This window comes from Triturus cristatus, chromosome 11, assembly GCF_964204655.1.
Source record: "Triturus cristatus chromosome 11, aTriCri1.1, whole genome shotgun sequence".
NCBI lineage: Eukaryota > Metazoa > Chordata > Amphibia > Caudata > Salamandridae > Triturus > Triturus cristatus.
The window spans coordinates 119,028,203-119,046,140 of NC_140594.1; the positions used below are offsets into that span (position 1 = coordinate 119,028,203).

At 50.2% G+C, this 17,938-nt stretch overlaps 2 protein-coding genes across 2 annotated transcripts in view; one reads left to right on the top strand and one right to left on the bottom strand.

Annotated features, from left to right (window-relative positions):
• Positions 1 to 17,938, top strand: part of RSPH14 (radial spoke head 14 homolog) — a 530,513-nt gene that overhangs the window by 309,413 nt on the left and 203,162 nt on the right. The window lies entirely within an intron of this gene.
• GNAZ (G protein subunit alpha z) overlaps positions 1 to 17,938 on the bottom strand; it is a 291,338-nt gene that overhangs the window by 210,808 nt on the left and 62,592 nt on the right. The window contains exon 2 of the mRNA XM_085636403.1: positions 13,279 to 14,532. Within this exon, the coding sequence (XP_085492529.1) occupies positions 13,279 to 14,001 (723 nt within the window). The 5' untranslated portion in view covers positions 14,002 to 14,532. The remainder of the gene's footprint in view (positions 1 to 13,278; positions 14,533 to 17,938) is intronic.

The window sequence follows — 17,938 nt, forward strand, 5'->3', positions numbered from 1 at the left end:
AGTTTTTAAGAAATGAAGGATCAAAAATATTTGTATTTCGGGATGGCTGGTAGGTTGGTAGGTTTGAGGTACTCCTGCATCGAGCCCCCCACAGGCAGTCATCACCATACTGCGCACAGCCCAAAGCCAGGCCATGTGTCCAACCCCTCACAAACAAGCAACCTCATGCCAAAGACTGTGTGTGGCGTGTGGTTCATACTGGCATCCAACCCCTTCCAAGCAGCCAACCCCACACATGCCCTTCTAGCATACGCAGTGTGCGATTGGTCTTGCACGTCTTGGCTGCACTCAGGCAGACTTACAGACTTTGCCAAAGAATCACAAGACCAAAATATATCAAGTGGGCCTATTGGCTTTATCAAGGAATGAGTATGTCAATATGTATAAAGCAGATCTATCATCTGTCTCCAAAATCACCAATATTCTTAACCAAATGTATATTTCAGTAATGCATACAATGAAATGTTTCATAATAGTGAATATTACAAAAATGTTTTATAAAGTTTTAATTTTGTCTGTGAGTCTTTTAACATAGTTGTTATTATTACTGTTTGTCGTCTGAAAAATATTCAGAGTAAGACTCAGCGACATAATTGTTTTTTTTTAATATAAAACCAAAATTTCTTGAGTCTTTAACATTTTTCAGCCCACAAAATTTGATCTTAGAAACAGTCACAAAAAGGCCTTCCACTCCAGCTGAAGACCATCGAGCTTCAGCTTGGACTGCTTTAAAAAATATGGTGAGTACTTTTAAGGACATTGATTCAGTGACCCAAGAGACAGGGGGCTGCTGCACTGATGGTTCAGGAGCACCACCAAGCTGAACAAAATGTGTTGCAGTGCATTATGGGTCGCTCATTGCAAGAAGCAGTGAATAATAAATGATCAGCTCCTGTGGCTCATTTATTATTCCTTTTTTATATTTATCCTGGACGTCAATTAAAGTTAAAAAAAATTGTGATCAAATGTATTAGTTTTTAGTCTGTCTTAAGTCTGTCTTAAGTCTGTCTTAAGACTGTCTTAAGACTGTCTTAAGACTGTCTTAAGTTTGTCTTAAGTTTGTCTTAAGTCTGTCTTAAGTCAAACTTAAGTCAAACTTAAGACAAAATCCTAACTTTACTACTACTAAATGCTTTCTGTGAATACCAAAAGTAGTAGGGCAGCACTCACTGCAGTTTGTCAAAAAACAAATCCTTTATAAGAAAAAGCATAAAAGCTGACCAACGCGTTTTGGTAATTCTGCCTTCCACTGCGTCGATATATATGAATTTTTATTACATAAGGCTAATGAAACACATAAAGCTGCCTCTAGACCAGACCTAAACAGCAAGACTGCAAATATAGGTGCAACTTATCCCTTTCTCCCTGACGTGATCCCAAAAGCAGATGTGAGAAGAGCATTAGACCGATCAAATAAAGCAATTGTTTCAGGTGAGCTCTCATTTCAAGCCAAACTCGAAATAGCCATTAAGAATGAAGAGTCTTCATATTGGAAATATGGGAGGTAAGAAATCTTCTGCGCTCATTGCCATGAAGGCCTACTTCATTCCTGGACTCAGTGGTACATGATGGAGACTCCTGAGAATCAAAGCTTTACCCAGTGGCGGCTGGTGTTCGGACAGGGGGTCGGGTCTGGGGGAGTGGATGGACTAGGACAAAAAAAAGAATAATAAACAATAAGAACTTACCTTCTTTTCAGCCGCATCGTGATTTCCTGCTCCTCTGCAGACAGGCTCCCAGAATCCCCTGCGGCCAATTGTGACGCTGCTCTCACAGCATGAGAGTAGCATCAGGATTGGCCTGAGCGCCCTCGATTCTCCCTCCCGGGTGACTGGGAGCCTGTGCCTGCTGTCTCCACCCCGGCAACACAGCTCGGGTTGGAGAGAGTTTCAGTGCGCATGAGGGTTTGGCCAAACCCACATGCGCACTGAGAGCAGTGCACCTACCACTCCCCCTCAGTGCCTGTCATCCCCCTGTCCCAGCCCCCAAGACTCGCCACACGTAGGAGAAAAATAAAACAATAATAAAACCAGAAACCGGTTTAAAACCGGTTTTATTTTCACGTTTTTGAAGGTGATGGCAGGGGGGCGAGGCTCCTCCGCCACAGCGGAGGAGCCGCCGCTGGCTTCCCCATCTCATTGTGGTCCCCTCAATGCTTGGTTCTCATTTCATCTGGCATCGCCATAGCTCGACTGATGCGATTTGACACGCAATCCTTTTTGTATGGCTTCCACCTACTCCATCCAACATGTGTGCTGCTCGCAAACACAGTAGCAGAAGAAACCCCAACTATGGATGACCGAGGTCCCCACAGAGGGGGCCCTTCACATGAGGCGGCATAAGAACAACTGTCTCTTCACCTCTGAGTCCAGCCATTGTGGACTGGTGACACCCCCTCCCCTCGCAAACCCATACATGCAAGCATTTACCGCCACTTTCCTATGCCAAGCCCTGTACTTGTCAATAATGAGAGCAGGCAATCACTGCACAGAAGCCTGCCTCTTGTCACAGTACGTTAAAGCAAAGGGTAAACCCAAAAATCACTGGGACCTGGGTAATTAAGCAGTATAGGGGAAAAAAGGTCCCAGAGTATACAGACTTATTAAGAGCTAACACAAAATCGATGACAATGAGTACAGAAAAAATGATGTCAAAATGTTATTTAATCACACATTGGCAAGATACGCATTTTTCATAAATGAAATCGACTTTGATCAAACAGTGCGGGGTGCCATAGGAAGGAAAGGGGGTAGTGAGTTGAGTGAGGTAAAAGGGAAAAGTGACATATAACTTATATGAAACTGTCACAACTTAATTGTAAGGCAAAACAATTTTAAGCCACATAATCCAGATAAAGTTCATTGGTTTGAAATATAGATTATTTACAGAGACCATGTACAAACAGAAACACAGTGTGAATTGCACTGTTGGAAGTACTGGCAATATCATATTGTCGACGTTTCGACCCCTGGACATAGGTAGGTTAGTTGGCTCCTTACTAACGGGGTCTTCTTCAGGACACAAGAGACGGTGTAACAAGGAGGAATGGCACCAAATTAGAAGGTGGACATATAGTCAAAGTTGGCTTGGCATCAGAAGGCGCAGGGGCTGAAAAGCTCCGGATGAGGGTGGGGTGAGCGGGCTATCCTCAGAGTTCGTAGGAAAAGGCTTTTCCTATGAACTCTGAGGATAGCGGGTGCTGCCGTCTCTCACGAGGCTGAATTTCGTTTGTGATTAATTTCACTCTCCCCACCGATGGTGCGCCACGGCGTGTGATGTTGGAGCTATTAATTTCTCCGATCTAACTGAAATTGCTAATAAGTGTCACTCACCCCACCCTCATCCGGAGCTTTTCAGCCCCTGCGCCTTCTGACGCCAAGCCAACTTTGACTATATGTCCACCTTCTAATTTGGTGCCATTCCTCCTTGTTACACCGTCTCTTGTATCCTGAAGAAGACCCCGTTAGTAAGGAGCCAACTAACCTACCTACGTCCAGGGGTCGAAACGTCGACAATACGATATTGCCAGTACTTCCAACAGTGCAATTCACACTGTGTTTCTGTTTGTACATGGTCTTTGTAAATAATCTATATTGCAAACCAATGAACTTTATCTGCATTATGTGGCTTAAAATTGTTTTGCCTTACAATTAAGTTGTGACAGTTTCATATAATTTATATGTCACTTTTCCCTTTTACCTCACTCAACTCACTACCCCCTCTTGTCACAGTACAGCTGTGACGTCACTACTCCACTGAATAGGAAAAGGACATAGCTCCAATACTGTACTCAAACAAGTTATTACAGAGTGAGCCAGCAGGCCAAGTGTAATGCAGGTCACTGGGCAGAATGACGAGCATTGTTTACACAATCAAAGTAATACCTCGTTAATCGTTTTTTTGTTCTGAACAGTTGTTTGTCAGAATTCACAGACTACAGATGAGAAGAGAGCATTTATGGGAATATACTTGTTTCCTGCGCCGCTGGAGTGCATCATAAGAAGGGAGGAATCTGCCTGCGTGTCACCACCCCGTCTAAACTACTTCTAAAACGACTTTCATTAAACTGCGTAACTTATCACTGGCAGCCAGTTCCAACCTCCAATTAACACGTTTATTTTTTCAGCGCAGATTCCATACCTGCTCTAGGCGCTACAAGCACAACGCTTCCTCCATAAAGGAGCAGCAGAGTAAGGATGTGAAACAAGCTGGGGGGCCTGGTGATGTTTCTTCCTATCATGACCAGCATCACAGGTGTTATGCCATTCTGCAGCTGCTGCGTTTTCTGCATAATTACAGATGTGCCACGCCACATGATTCAGTCCTGCTGCATAGTTTGCAGATTTCAATGAAACATACAATTCTAGCTCAAACGGGTCAGAATTGACTTCAACAGAGGGCCACCCATGGTGCCACACTGTGCAGACCCTTTATGAACATGAACTGGTCAGTTTCCGGTGCTGAATGCTGTGGTCAGGAGTCATACCGGTACCACTGAGAAAACGTGTGGCCTGAAAGCATTGATGACGGTTAAAAAAGCAGGAAAGGGAATAACATTGCCCAAAGTGTAATGTGACTGTCCGTGCCACATATGTGAGTAAACCTTTATACAATGTTGGCCCTCGTTACTGTCATTCCAGTCCGCCTGATTCATTACAAGTAGTGAATACAATAACCCCTGGCACACGCCCTGTGAGTTATGTGACTTCATGTAAGAACTGCCTTCGGCCTCCTTCCCTCCTTACGATGACGCGCAATAAACACCCTTCCAATGTAGGCTCCGGCCAATGGAAGGGGATGGTGGAACGGTTCACTGCCTCTCAGCCTTCACTGCACTGGTGGCTTGGTAACATTAATAGGCTGTGTAGCAAATATGTGAGGCAGATCTATAACAGACCCTGCGAGTACCCATTTGTGCCAGGATAATGTGCGAGTTAAAAGTTCGACAAAGATACCTGCCGCCCTACAGCCTATGGTAATGAACTGCAGTGAGTCTGTCTTGGGAGGGGGAGGGACAGGGTAGTTATTATTTGAGGGGGGGGGGGGGTTACTCTATTTTACTTTTCCTTATGTTTGCATTGAAACAGTACGACGATGGAGATATGTATATTGTATATACAATTGCCTGACTGGATTTTTGGCCCGAAGTGTTAAAGTATCTATTGCTGAAGCCTTTTACCAAAGTACAACTGATAGCACTGGCCGCATATTAGTGATACTGGCACTGATATCTTGTATGTTTCTATTTTACGATTTGTTGTTTGCAAAAATGAATAAAATATGTTTAAAATAATAATAATAAAAATGTACGGTCCGGGGGGCTTTTCACCTGCACAGCCCAGTACATTGGGGAGTAGAAAGCAGAGTTCTCTGGGCACGAGCTCCAGGCTATAGGTCTGAGACCACAACAAACACGGGTTGTTCCTTTATTTGTCTGTACACAGTGCTTCGTGAGATCTGGGCGGCGATAGGGAGTGTGTTAGGACAGCTGCAGGCGAGTGAGCACAGCTGTACCAGCCCCTTGCCTCATGTCAGGCCCTGAGACCTTGGGTGCAAAAGGGAGAGTGACTGCAAGGAGGGAGAGCAAGTCTGAGACAGCCAGAGAGGAGATAAAGGGAGTGCATAAAGACAGCTGAGGAGAGTGAGCACAGCTGGGTACTTTGGAGCACTGTCCCAGCCCTTTGCCTCATGCCAGGCCCTGAGACCTTTGGTTCAAAAGGGAGAGTGACTGCAAGGAGGGAGAGCAAGTCTGAGACAGCCAGAGAGGAGATAAAGGGAGTGCATAAAGACAGCTGAGGAGAGTGAGCACAGCTGGGTACTTTGGAGCACTGTCCCAGCCCCTTGCCTCATACCAGGCCCTGAGGCCTTGGGTTCAGAAGGGAGAGTGACTGCAAGGAGGGAGTGCAAGTCTGAGACCGCCAGAGAAGAGTTACAGGGAGTGTATCAAGATGGCTGCAGGAGAGTGAGCACAGCTGGGTACTTTGGAGCACTGTCCCAGCCCCTTGCCTCATGTCAGGCCCTGAGACCTTGGGTTCAGAAGGGAGAGTGACTGCAAGGAGGGAGTGCACGCCTGAGACAGCCAGAGAAGAGTTACAGGGAGTGTATAAAGACAGCTGAGGAGAGTGAGCACAGCTGTCCCAGCCCCTTGCCTCATGCCAGGCCCTGAGACCTTGGGTTCAGAAGGGAGAGTGACTGCAAGGAGGGAGAGCAAGTCTGAGACAGCCAGAGAAGAGTTACAGGGAGTGTATAAAGACAGCTGAGGAGAGTGAGCACAGCTGTCCCAGCCTCTTGCCTCGTGTCAGGCCCTGAGACCTTGGGTTCAGAAGGGAGAGTGACTGCAAGGAGGGAGAGCAAGTCTGAGACAGCCAGAGAAGAGTTACAGGGAGTGTATAAAGACAGCTGAGGAGAGTGAGCACAGCTGTACCAGCCCCTTGCCTCGAGTCAGGCCCTGAGACCTTGGGTTCAGAAGGGAGAGTGACTGCAAGGAGGGAGTGCAAGTCTGAGACAGCCAGAGAAGAGATAAAGGGAGTGCATAAAGACAGCTGAGGAGAGTGAGCACAGCTGGGTACTTTGGAGCACTGTACCAGCCCCTTGCCTCATGCCAGGACCTGAGACCTTGGGTTCAGAAGGGAGAGTGACTGCAAGGAGGGAGAGCAAGTCTGAGACAGCCAGAGAAGAGATAAAGGGAGTGCATAAAGACAGCTGAGGAGAGTGAGCACAGCTGGGTACTTTGGAGCACTGTCCCAGCCCCTTGCCTCATACCAGGCCCTGAGGCCTTGGGTTCAGAAGGGAGAGTGACTGCAAGGAGGGAGTGCAAGTCTGAGACCGCCAGAGAAGAGTTACAGGGAGTGTATCAAGATAGCTGCAGGAGAGAGAGCACAGCTGGGTACTTTGGAGCACTGTCCCAGCCCCTTGCCTCATGCCAGGCCCTGAGACCTTGGGTTCAAAAGGAAGGGTGACTGCAAGGAGGGAGAGCAAGTCGGAGACAGCCAGAGAGGAGATAAAGGGAGTGTATAAAGACAGCTGCAGGCGAGTGAGCACAGCTGGGCACTTTGGAGCACTGTCCCAGCTCCCTGCCTCATGTCAAGGCCCTGAGACCTTGGGTTCAGAAGGGAGAGTGACTGCAAGGAGGGAGTGCAGGCCTGAGACAGCCAGCGAAGAGATAAAGGGAGTAGGGAGAGTATAAAGACAGCTGAGGAGAGTGAGCACAGCTGGGTACTTCGGAGCACTGTCCCAGCCCCTTGCCTCATGCCAGGCCCTGAGACCTTGGGTTCAGAAGGGAGAGTGACTGCAAGGAGGGAGAGCACGTCTGAGACAGCCAGCGAAGAGATAAAGGGAGTGTATAAAGACAGCTGAGGAGAGTGAGCACAGCTGGGTACTTTGGAGCACTGTCCCAGCCCCTTGCCTCTGGTCAGGCCCTGAGACCTTGGGTTCGGAAGGGAGAGTGACTGCAAGGAGGGAGTGCAAGTCTGAGACAGCCAGAGAAGGGATAAAGGGAGTGTATAAAGACAGCTGAGGAGAGTGAGCACGGCTGGGTACTTTGGAGCACTGTACCAGCCCCTTGCCTCATGCCAGGCCCTGAGACCTTGGGTTCAGAAGGGAGAGTGACTGCAAGGAGGGAGTGCACGCCTGAGACAGCCAGCGAAGAGATAAAGAGAGTGCATAAAGACAGCGGAGGAGAGTGAGCACAGCTGGGTACTTTGGAGCACTGTACCAGCCCCTTCCGTCATGTCAGGCCCTGAGACCTTGGGTTCAGAAGGGAGAGTGACTGCATGGAGGGAGTGCACGCCTGAGACAGCCAGTGAAGAGATAAAGGGAGTAGGGAGTGTATAAAGACCGCGGAGGAGAGTGAGCACAGCTGGGTACTTTGGAGCAGTGTCCCAGCCCCTTGCCTCATGCCAGGCCCTGAGATCTTGGGTTCAGAAGGGAGAGTGACTGCAAGGAGGGAGTGCACGCCTGAGACAGCCAGCAAAGAGATATAGGGAGTGTATAAAGACAGCTGAAGAGAGTGAGCACAGCTGGGCACTTTGGAGCACTGTACCAGCCCCTTGCCTCGTGTCAGGCCCTGAGACCTTGGGTTCAGAAGGGAGAGTGATTGCAAGGAGGGAGTGCAAGTCTGAGACAGCCAGAGAAGAGTTAAAGGGAGTGTATAAACTAAGACAGCTGAGGAGAGTGAGCACATCTGGGTACTTTGGAGTACTGTACCAGCCACTTGCCTCATGTCAGGCCCTGAGACCTTGGGTTCAGAAGGGACAGTGACTGCAAGGAGGGAGTGCACGCCTGAGACAGCCAGTGAAGAGATAAAGGGAGTGTATAAAGACAGCTGCAGGCGAGGGAGCACAGCTGGGTACTTTGGAGCACTGTACCAGCCCCTTGCCTCATGTCAGACCCTGAGACCTTGGGTTCAGAAGGGAGATTGACTGCAAGGAGGGAGTGCAAGTGTGAGACAGCCAGAGAAGAGTTAAAGGGAGTGTATAAACTAAGACAGCTGCAGGCGAGTGCGCACAGCTAGGACCTTGGGAGCAGAGCAGTGTACCAGCCCCTTGCCTAATGTCAGGCCCTGAGACCTTGGGTTCGGAAGGGAGAGTGACTGCAAGGAGGGAGTGCACGCCTGAGACAGCCAGCGGAGAGATAAAGGGAGTGTATAAAGACAGCTGAGGAGAGTGAGCACAGCTGGGACCTTAGGATGTGTGTCCCAGCCCCCTGCCTCATGCCAGGCCCTGAGGCCTTGGGTTCGGAAGGGAGAGTGACTGCAAGGAGGGAGTGAACGCCTGAGACAGCCAGCGAAGAGATAAAGGGAGTGTATCAAGACAGCTGAGGAGAGTGAGCACATCTGGGACCTTTGGAGCAGTGCATCAGCCCCATGTCAGGCCCTGAGGTCTAGGGTTCAGAAGGGAGAGTGACTGCAAGGAGGGAGTGCACGTCTGAAACAGTCAGTGTAGAGGAGGAAACGTGAGAAGCAGAAAGTAGGGTCAAGTAAGGACAAGGAGTGACCGAATGAGGGACAGTAGGTCAGGAAAGAAGGAGAATAGAATGACAGCTTCCTTCCTTCACGGTGGGGTTTACAATCAGTGCTTGAAATGCAAGCACAGAAGTGCAGACACTGACTGTCCCTGAGTGCTTGCTTACGACTGAGTAGTGTGTGTTCTCCTTCATTGAAAGTAAGGTGACCCTGCTGAGAAGTGCCGGCGTTCATCCTTCAGGGCTGAAACCAGTGCAGGTACTCTGGGCACCTGCCCCTTTCAAGTAGGATTGAAGGCGGAGTGACATTACTGCCGGGTTTTACTGATTGTGAGAAGCTTTACCATGTTGTACGTACTTGATGACAAAAAACCTCAGATACGCCACAACCACCATAATCTAACCACATCTACTGGATCTAACCCCCACCCACCTGATGTCACCTACCTTACACACGCACACACATCCCACATATACCAACAACGTCATCTTTATACCAACCATAGACCCAGCCTATTAACCATAGCCTCCTTATAACAATGGCATCTACCATCTGCTTCATATCCACATCAACCCCCTACTGGCAACCACTAGTTTAAAACCAACCACCTAATACCTATTCAGCCACCTCAATCCAACCCCATTCACCTCACTCAAATCCCACCTGCTGCATATCCACATCAACCACCGACTGGCAACCGCTGGTTTAAAACCAACCACCTAATACCTATTCAGCCCCTTTCACCTTACAGCAACCTCATCCCATTGATATATATACACCATATCCACCTTACATCAACAGCTACATTATACTAACGCCAGCCACCTTGTATCAAGAAGCAACTTTATTAAAGCAAGCACAACTACCTCTTGAATGAGCACAACTGCCTCTTGAATGAGCACAACTACCTCTTGAATGAGCACAACTACCTCTTGAATGAGCACAACTGCCTCTTGAATGAGCACAACTGCCTCCTGAATGAGCACAACTGCCTCTTGAATGAGCACAACTGCCTCTCGAATGAGCGCAACTGACTGCCTCTTGAATGAGCACAACTGCCTCTCGAATGAGCGCAACTGACTGCCTCTTGAATGAGCACAACTGCCTCTTGAATGAGCGCAACTGACTGCCTCTTGAATGAGCACAACTGCCTCTTGAATGAGCACAACTGCCTCCTGAATGAGCACAACTGCCTCCTGAATGAGCACAACTGCCTCCTGAATGAGCACAACTGCCTCCTGAATGAGCACAACTGCCTCCTGAATGAGAACAACTGCCTCCTGAATGAGCACATCTGCCTCCTGAATGAGAACAACTGCCTCCTGAATGAGAACAACTGCCTCTTGAATGAGCACAACTGCCTCCTGAATGAGCACAACTGCCTCCTGAATGAGCACAACTGCCTCCTGAATGAGCACAACTGCCTCCTGAATGAGAACAACTGCCTCCTGAATGAGAACAACTGCCTCCTGAATGAGCACAACTGCCTCCTGAATGAGAACAACTGCCTCCTGAATGAGAACAACTGCCTCTTGAATGAGCACAACTGCCTCTTGAATGAGCACAACTGCCTCCTGAATGAGCACAACTGCCTCCTGAATGAGCACAACTGACTGCCTCTTGAATGAGCACAACTGCCTCTTAAATTAGCACAACTGCCTCTTGAATGAGCACAACTGACTGCCTCTTGAATGAGCACAACTGCCTCCTGAATGAGCACAACTGACTGCCTCTTGAATGAGCACAACTGCTTCTTGAATGAGCACAACTGACTGCCTCTTAAATGAGCACAACTGCCTCTTGAATGAGCACAACTGACTGCCTCTTGAATGAGCACAACTGCCTCTCGAATGAGCGCAACTGACTGCCTCTTGAATGAGGACAACTGCCTCCTGAATGAGCACAACTGCCTCTTGAATGAGCACAACTGCCTCTTGAATGAGCACAACTGTCTCCTGAATGAGCACAACTGCCTCCTGAATGAGCACAACTGCCTCCTGAATGAGCACAACTGCCTCTTGAATGAGCACAACTGCCTCTTGAATGAGCACAACTGACTGCCTCTTGAATGAGCACAACTGACTGCCTCTTGAATGAGCACAACTGCCTCTTGAATGAGCACAACTGACTGCCTCCTGAATGAGCACAACTGCCTCTTGAATGAGCACAACTGACTGCCTCTTGAATGAGCACAACTGCTTCTTGAATGAGCACAACTGACTGCCTATTGAATGAGCACAACTGCCTCCTGAATGAGCACAACTGACTGCCTCTTGAATGAGCACAACTGCCTCTTGAATGAGCACAAATGACTGCCTCTTGAATGAGCACAACTGCTTCTTGAATGAGCACAACTGACTGCCTCTTGAATGAGCACAACTGCCTCTCGAATGAGCGCAACTGACTGCCTCTTGAATGAGCACAACTGCCTCTCGAATGAGCGCAACTGACTGCCTCTTGAATGAGCACAACTGCCTCCTGAATGAGCACAACTGCCTCTTGAATGAGCACAACTGCCTCTTGAATGAGCACAACTGCCTCCTGAATGTGCACAACTGCCTCCTGAATGAGCAAAACTGCCTCTTGAATGAGCACAACTGCCTCTTGAATGAGCACAACTGACTGCCTCTTGAATGAGCACAACTGACTGCCTCTTGAATGAGCACAACTGCCTCTTGAATGAGCACAACTGACTGCCTCCTGAATGAGCACAACTGCCTCTTGAATGAGCACAACTGCCTCTTGAATGAGCACAACTGCCTCTTGAATGAGCACAACTGACTGCCTCTTGAATGAGCACAACTGCCTCTTGAATGAGCACAACTGCCTCTTGAATGAGCACAACTGCCTTTTGAATGAGCACAACTGCCTCCTGAATGAGCACAACTGCCTCTTGAATGAGCACAACTGCCTCTTGAATGAGCACAACTGCCTTTTGAATGAGCACAACTGGCTGCCTCTGGAATGAGCACAACTGCCTCTTGAATGAGCACAACTGCCTCTCGAATGAGCACAACTGACTGCCTCTTGAATGAGCACAACTGCCTCCTGAATGAGCACAACTGACTGCCTCTTGAATGAGCACAACTGCCTCCTGAATGAGCACAACTGACTGCCTCTTGAATGAGCACAACTGCCTCTTGAATGAGCACAACTGACTGCCTCTTGAATGAGCACAACTGCCTCTTGAATGAGCACAACTGCCTTTTGAATGAGCACAACTGCCTCCTGAATGAGCACAACTGCCTCTTGAATGAGCACAACTGCCTCTTGAATGAGCACAACTGCCTTTGAATGAGCACAACTGGCTGCCTCTGGAATGAGCACAACTGCCTCTTGAATGAGCACAACTGCCTCTCGAATGAGCACAACTGGCTGCCTCTTGAATGAGCACAACTGCCTCTCGAATGAGCACAACTGACTGCCTCTTGAATGAGCACAACTGCCTCCTGAATGAGCACAACTGACTGCCTCTTGAATGAGCACAACTGACTGCCTCTTGAATGAGCACAACTGCCTCCTGAATGAGCACAACTGACTGCCTCTTGAATGAGCACAACTGACTGCCTCTTGAATGAGCACAACTGACTGCCTCTTGAATGAGCACAACTGCCTCCTGAATGAGCACAACTGACTGCCTCTTGAATGAGCACAACTACCTCTGAAGTGGGCTTCTTCTGTTACAATCAGCTGTACACCAACGGCAACCAACTTACATAAACCCACTGACCTACTTGAAAAGCAACTATACTTAATTGAACACATCCACGTTCATACCATACCCATTATGTAAAGCACATTCACCATGTACCCAGAGCAAATGTTATATTAACCCTATCCACTGAACATCAAATACAACCAGTGTATACAAACTGCATCAATCTCTTTTCTATTGCAACTACCTTTCTACCAACTCCTTACAAACAGCAGTCACGTGGTACAAGGCATACAGACCTTAGAACACCACCTACGTTATATGAGGCACACCAGTGTACCAACCATAACTATGCTGTCCTAACCACAAAGTTATACCAGTCACATCCACCTTATAAGCCCACATACCAGTCACATCTACCGTATAAGCCCACATACCAGTCACATCTACCGTATAAGCCCACATACCAGTCACATCCACCTTATAAGCCCACATACCAGTCACATCAACCTTATAAGACCACAATTGAACTGATTCTGTGTTATGCATTGCTCCCTTGTGCACTCTCCAAGTTTAAGCATTCTAAATACCAATACATGTCTTCATAAAAGCCACCAACAATTTCTACCAAACCAACTGACTTTAAAACGATCCAACTCACCGTTTGGTTGTCCTCGTAGAGCTTCAGGTCATACCCGCTCAGCTCCACGCAGAATATGATTGCTGTGACACCCTCAAAACAGTGGATCCACTTTTTGCGTTCAGACCGCTGCCCCCCCACATCCACCATTTTGAAAGTGAGTTCCTTGAAGGTGAACTTGTTTTCCACGATGCCCGTGGTCATATCACGGGAGCGCAGGATATCCTCCACGGTCGGGATGTAGTCGAGGGCCGCAATCCGCTCCAAGTCATTCAAGTAATAAGCGGCATTGTCCTCCAGATGGTACTCATTGGATCGGCAGAAGCACTCTTGCACCCCGGGGTCAGACCACAGGCGCTTCATAACACCCAGCAACTCTGGTGTGATCTCACCTTTGCTCTCAGCCGGACCAGTCAGGGCAAAGAGCTGGACGGCATCATAAGCCCTGTCAGGGTTGTGAAACTCAATCTTGAGGGTGGCAAGGGCGCGGATGATGCGGGTGAGCGAGTCAATGGCATTGTAGATGATGAGAGGCTTGTACTCTTTGCAGGCCTCCAGGTTGAAGCCACCGCTGTGAATGATCTTCATCTGCTTGACGATGGTGCTCTTGCCAGAGTTGCTGGTTCCCAGGAGAAGGAGCTTGATCTCACGGCGCTGGCGCTGGCTCTCAGAGCGCAGATGGCGGTCAATGCGGCGCGAGCGCCTAGCCGCCTCTTTCTCCTCAGAGCTTTGCCGACATCCCATGGTACAGCAGAGAGTAACTGGAGATGCTCTTGAGCCCTCTGTCTGCCTTGGAAGAGAGCTTCTCTGATTTTTTAGTCTTGAGTCTTGGGCACCCTGAAAGCCAAGATGGGCAGCACTTGGTGGACCAAGGCAGGCGGGGCGAAGCGGCTCGCTGCCACGGGGGTGCGGTGTCAGGCAGCAGTGCAGCCTCTCGCAGAGCTCATGGCAAGAACCTCTGCCGCAGCCATGCACCTTTATTGAAAGGACACTTCCCGTTGACGCGGTGTAGCCGGATCTCTCAAATCCCCTTTTCTCCTCTGCATAATTATTCCACTTCCGTCTGTCCAAAGGTAAGGAGCAACACTCTCATCCACTCTACTTCTGCCTCACTGGCCTTTTTTTAATTGTATTTTCCGGTTGCCGTGGTGACGCTGCTAGGTGCAGCTGAAGATCTGTGGCCGCCTTCGCCGCCTGCTTCTCTGCTCTGCTTGCCTGCTACACTCCAGCGTCTCCAGGCCCTTTGTAGGCGTTCGTGCCCAGCCTTCGGTCCACCTGTTTGAAAAAACAAAGATGTCATGTCGTCAGTAGGACCTCAAACCCAATCTTTGCACGTCACTTCCACCTTCTCTCTTCAATCTATTGAATGCCCAACAAGGCCACGTGGTCCCCTGCATTGTGTAACTGATCATTTTACTTTTGCCGTTCCTACAATGAGTCAATACGCCCCTCTATGTACTGTTGAAATACAAAGCCAAGACTGCTTGACGGTGCCAGACCTGGCATGGTGTGTACCAGTCTTCAGTTATTATCACACTGTGATCTATCTATTCGACCACTCCGCCCCTTAAGCCCATTCAGCCAGAAAACCTGCACGCGGGCCTTCCTTCAAAACAACCTCTTACGCTGCGTCCGGCGTGGGGCCACTGCAGGCCAGAGGGCCCCCGGCCCCGAGCGCACGTGTGGAGGGCGCACTGCGCACGCGGCAGAGCCTGGCCCCAGGGCCGCCGGGGAGAGAGAGCAGGCCTCGGATGAACGTCCGCCGAATCTCTGCCCCGAGTCCCCGCTGCTCCCCAGCCGCCCGTGTGACTGTTATCGACAACACTGCAAAACAAACACGAGCCGCGCTGCTCCCCAGCCCGCGCCGGCTTTCTTGTTCGGTGCCACCGGGGCCTGCCCGGCCCTGCTGCGGCCGGTTCTCCTGCTGACTGGCTCTCGGGCCCACAGTATCCGGGTCTCGGGACGGAGTGCTGGGACCCTGGAGGCGATGGTAAATTCCCTCACATTGAGATGTTCTCCGGGGCCTACCCGATGGCTGCCAGGCATCCAGAGGACTCAGTAGATCCTCCAGTATCAGGGGCTGACTAGGACTGCGTTGTCCCAAGAGGCTTTGGTCAGATCCCTCACATTGAGATGTACTACAGGGCCCACCCGATGGCTCCCAAGCGTCCAGAGGGCTCAGCACATCCTCCAGTATCAGGGGGCTGACCAGAACTGCGGGGTCCCAGGAGGCTTTGGTCAGATCCCTCCCATTGAGATGTTCTACAAGACCCACCCGATGTCTGCCAGGCCTTCAGAGGACTCAGCAGATCCTGCAGTAAAATGGGGCTGACCAAGGATGGGGGCTCCCAGGTCCCAGGACGCTGTGGTAAATTTCCTCACATTGAGATGTTCTCTGGGGCTCGCTCACTGGCTGCCAGGCATCCAGAGGACTCAGCAGATCCTGCAGTGTCAGGGGGCTGACCAGGACTGCGGGGTCCCAGGAGGCTTTGGTCAGATCCCTCACATTGACTTGTTCTACGGTGCCCACCCGATGGCTCCCAAGCGTCCAGAGGGCTCAGCAGATCCTCCAGGATCAGGGGCTGACCAGGACTGCAGGGTCCCAGGAAGCTTTGGTCAGATCCCTCACATTGAGATGTTCTCCGGGGCCCACCCGATGACTCCCAAGCGTCCAGAGGACTCCGCAGATCCTGCTGTATCAGGGGCTGACAAGGACTGCGGGGTTCCAGGAGGCTTTAGTCAGATCCCTCACATTGAGATGTTCTCCGGGGCCCACCCGATGGCTCCCAAGCGTCCAGAGGACTCCGCAGATTCTTCAGTATCAGGGGGCTTACAGGGTCTCAGGAGGCTTTGGTCAGATCCCTCACATTGAGATGTTCTCCGGGGCCCACCCGATGACTCCCAAGCGTCCAGAGGGCTCAGCAGATCCTGCTGTATCAGGGGCTGACAAGGACTGTGGGGTTCCAGGAGGCTTTAGTCAGATCCCTCACATTGAGATGTTCTCCGGGGCCCAGCCGATGGCTCCCAAGCGTCCAGAGGACTCCGCAGATCCTTCAGTATCAGGGGGCTTACAGGGTCTCAGGAGGCTTTGGTCAGATCCCTCACATTGAGATGTTCTCCGGAGCCCACCCGATGGCTCCCAAGCGTTCAGAGGACTCAGCAGATCCTGCTGTATCAGGGGCTGACAAGGACTGCGGGGTCCCAGGAGGCTTTGGTCAGATCCCTCACTTTGAGATGTACTACAGGGCCCACCCGATGGCTCCCAAGCGTCCAGAGGGCTCAGCAGATCCTGCTGTATCAGGGGGCTGACAAGGACTGCGGGGTCCCAGGAGGCTTTGGTCAGATCCCTCACATTGAGATGTTCTCCGGGGCCCACCCGATGGCTCCCAAGCATCCAGAGGGCTCAGCAGATCCTGCTGTATCAGGGGGCTTATAGGGTCTCAGGAGGCTTTGGTCAGATCCCTCACATTGAGCTGTTCTACAGGACCCACCCGATGTCTACCAGGCATCCAGAGGGCTCAGCAGATCCTGCTGTATCAGGGGGCTGACAAGGACTGCGGAGTCCCAGGAGGCTTTGGTCAGATCCCTCACTTTGAGATGTACTACAGGGCCCACCCGATGGCTCCCAAGCGTCCAGAGGGCTCAGCAGATCCTGCTGTATCAGGGGGCTGACAAGGACTGCGGGGTCCCAGGAGCCTTTGGTCAGATCCCTCACATTGAGCTGTTCTACAGGACCCACCCGATGGCTCCCAAGCGTCCAGAGGGCTCAGCAGACGCCACTATATCAGTGGCCTGAAGAAGGATGATGGGGAGCTAGGAAGATGATGGCACATGCCTGACACAGGTGGGCACCCAGCATCATCCTGGGACTACGCCAACTTCCCAGTTAGCCTGAATGGAAGGGTTGGGTCACAAGCTTGCAGCAGGCATTGATCCTGAAGAGAGGTGATGACGTAAAGAGGAAGAGTGTATTGATTATTACAGCAGGAAACAATGGAGATCCTGCCGATCCCCTTTAGGGTCAGACCTTATCATACGGAGCACCACGTGCCTCGCCAGATCAATACCGGGTATGACTCGCCCAGAGCACCATGGTGATTACTGAATGGGAAAGCTTTACCGTTCCTGTCTGGAGCATGTATCCTTCACATGGACATGTTCAGAGGTGCATGCTTGCCCCTGTACATGAACCGTTGCTTCCCCACGGGACCTCATGCTATGCATGACTCAGCTAAACCCATCTATCTTGCTAACAACGTAACCTCTGGAATCTTGCGCTGCACGTGCTAGTACCATGTCTTCTAGTCCTACCTTACTTATAAATTGCAAAAATGTCTTTCAGGCAACTTTTTGTCATTTCCTAACAGTTGTTTAAAATGCTGTAACACCTGTCTCGAATCATGTCTATGGTGCATAAAAACTGCCTTACTTGCACATGCCCTCTGAGTCTCTCACACTGCACAGTGGTACTCTGCATTGCACACATTGCCACTGCGACACATATATTGCTTAGCCTTGTCCACACACTTTCATACATTGCCTCAGAGACTCACATACAGCTCTGCTGTTTGAAGGCACTCATACACACTTCATCTGAGACACATCACTCTGCCCTGTGCAATTGCCTTAGATATTCCTTCTGAAACTTACATCATATGGCCTTGTGTCCGTACTCACACAC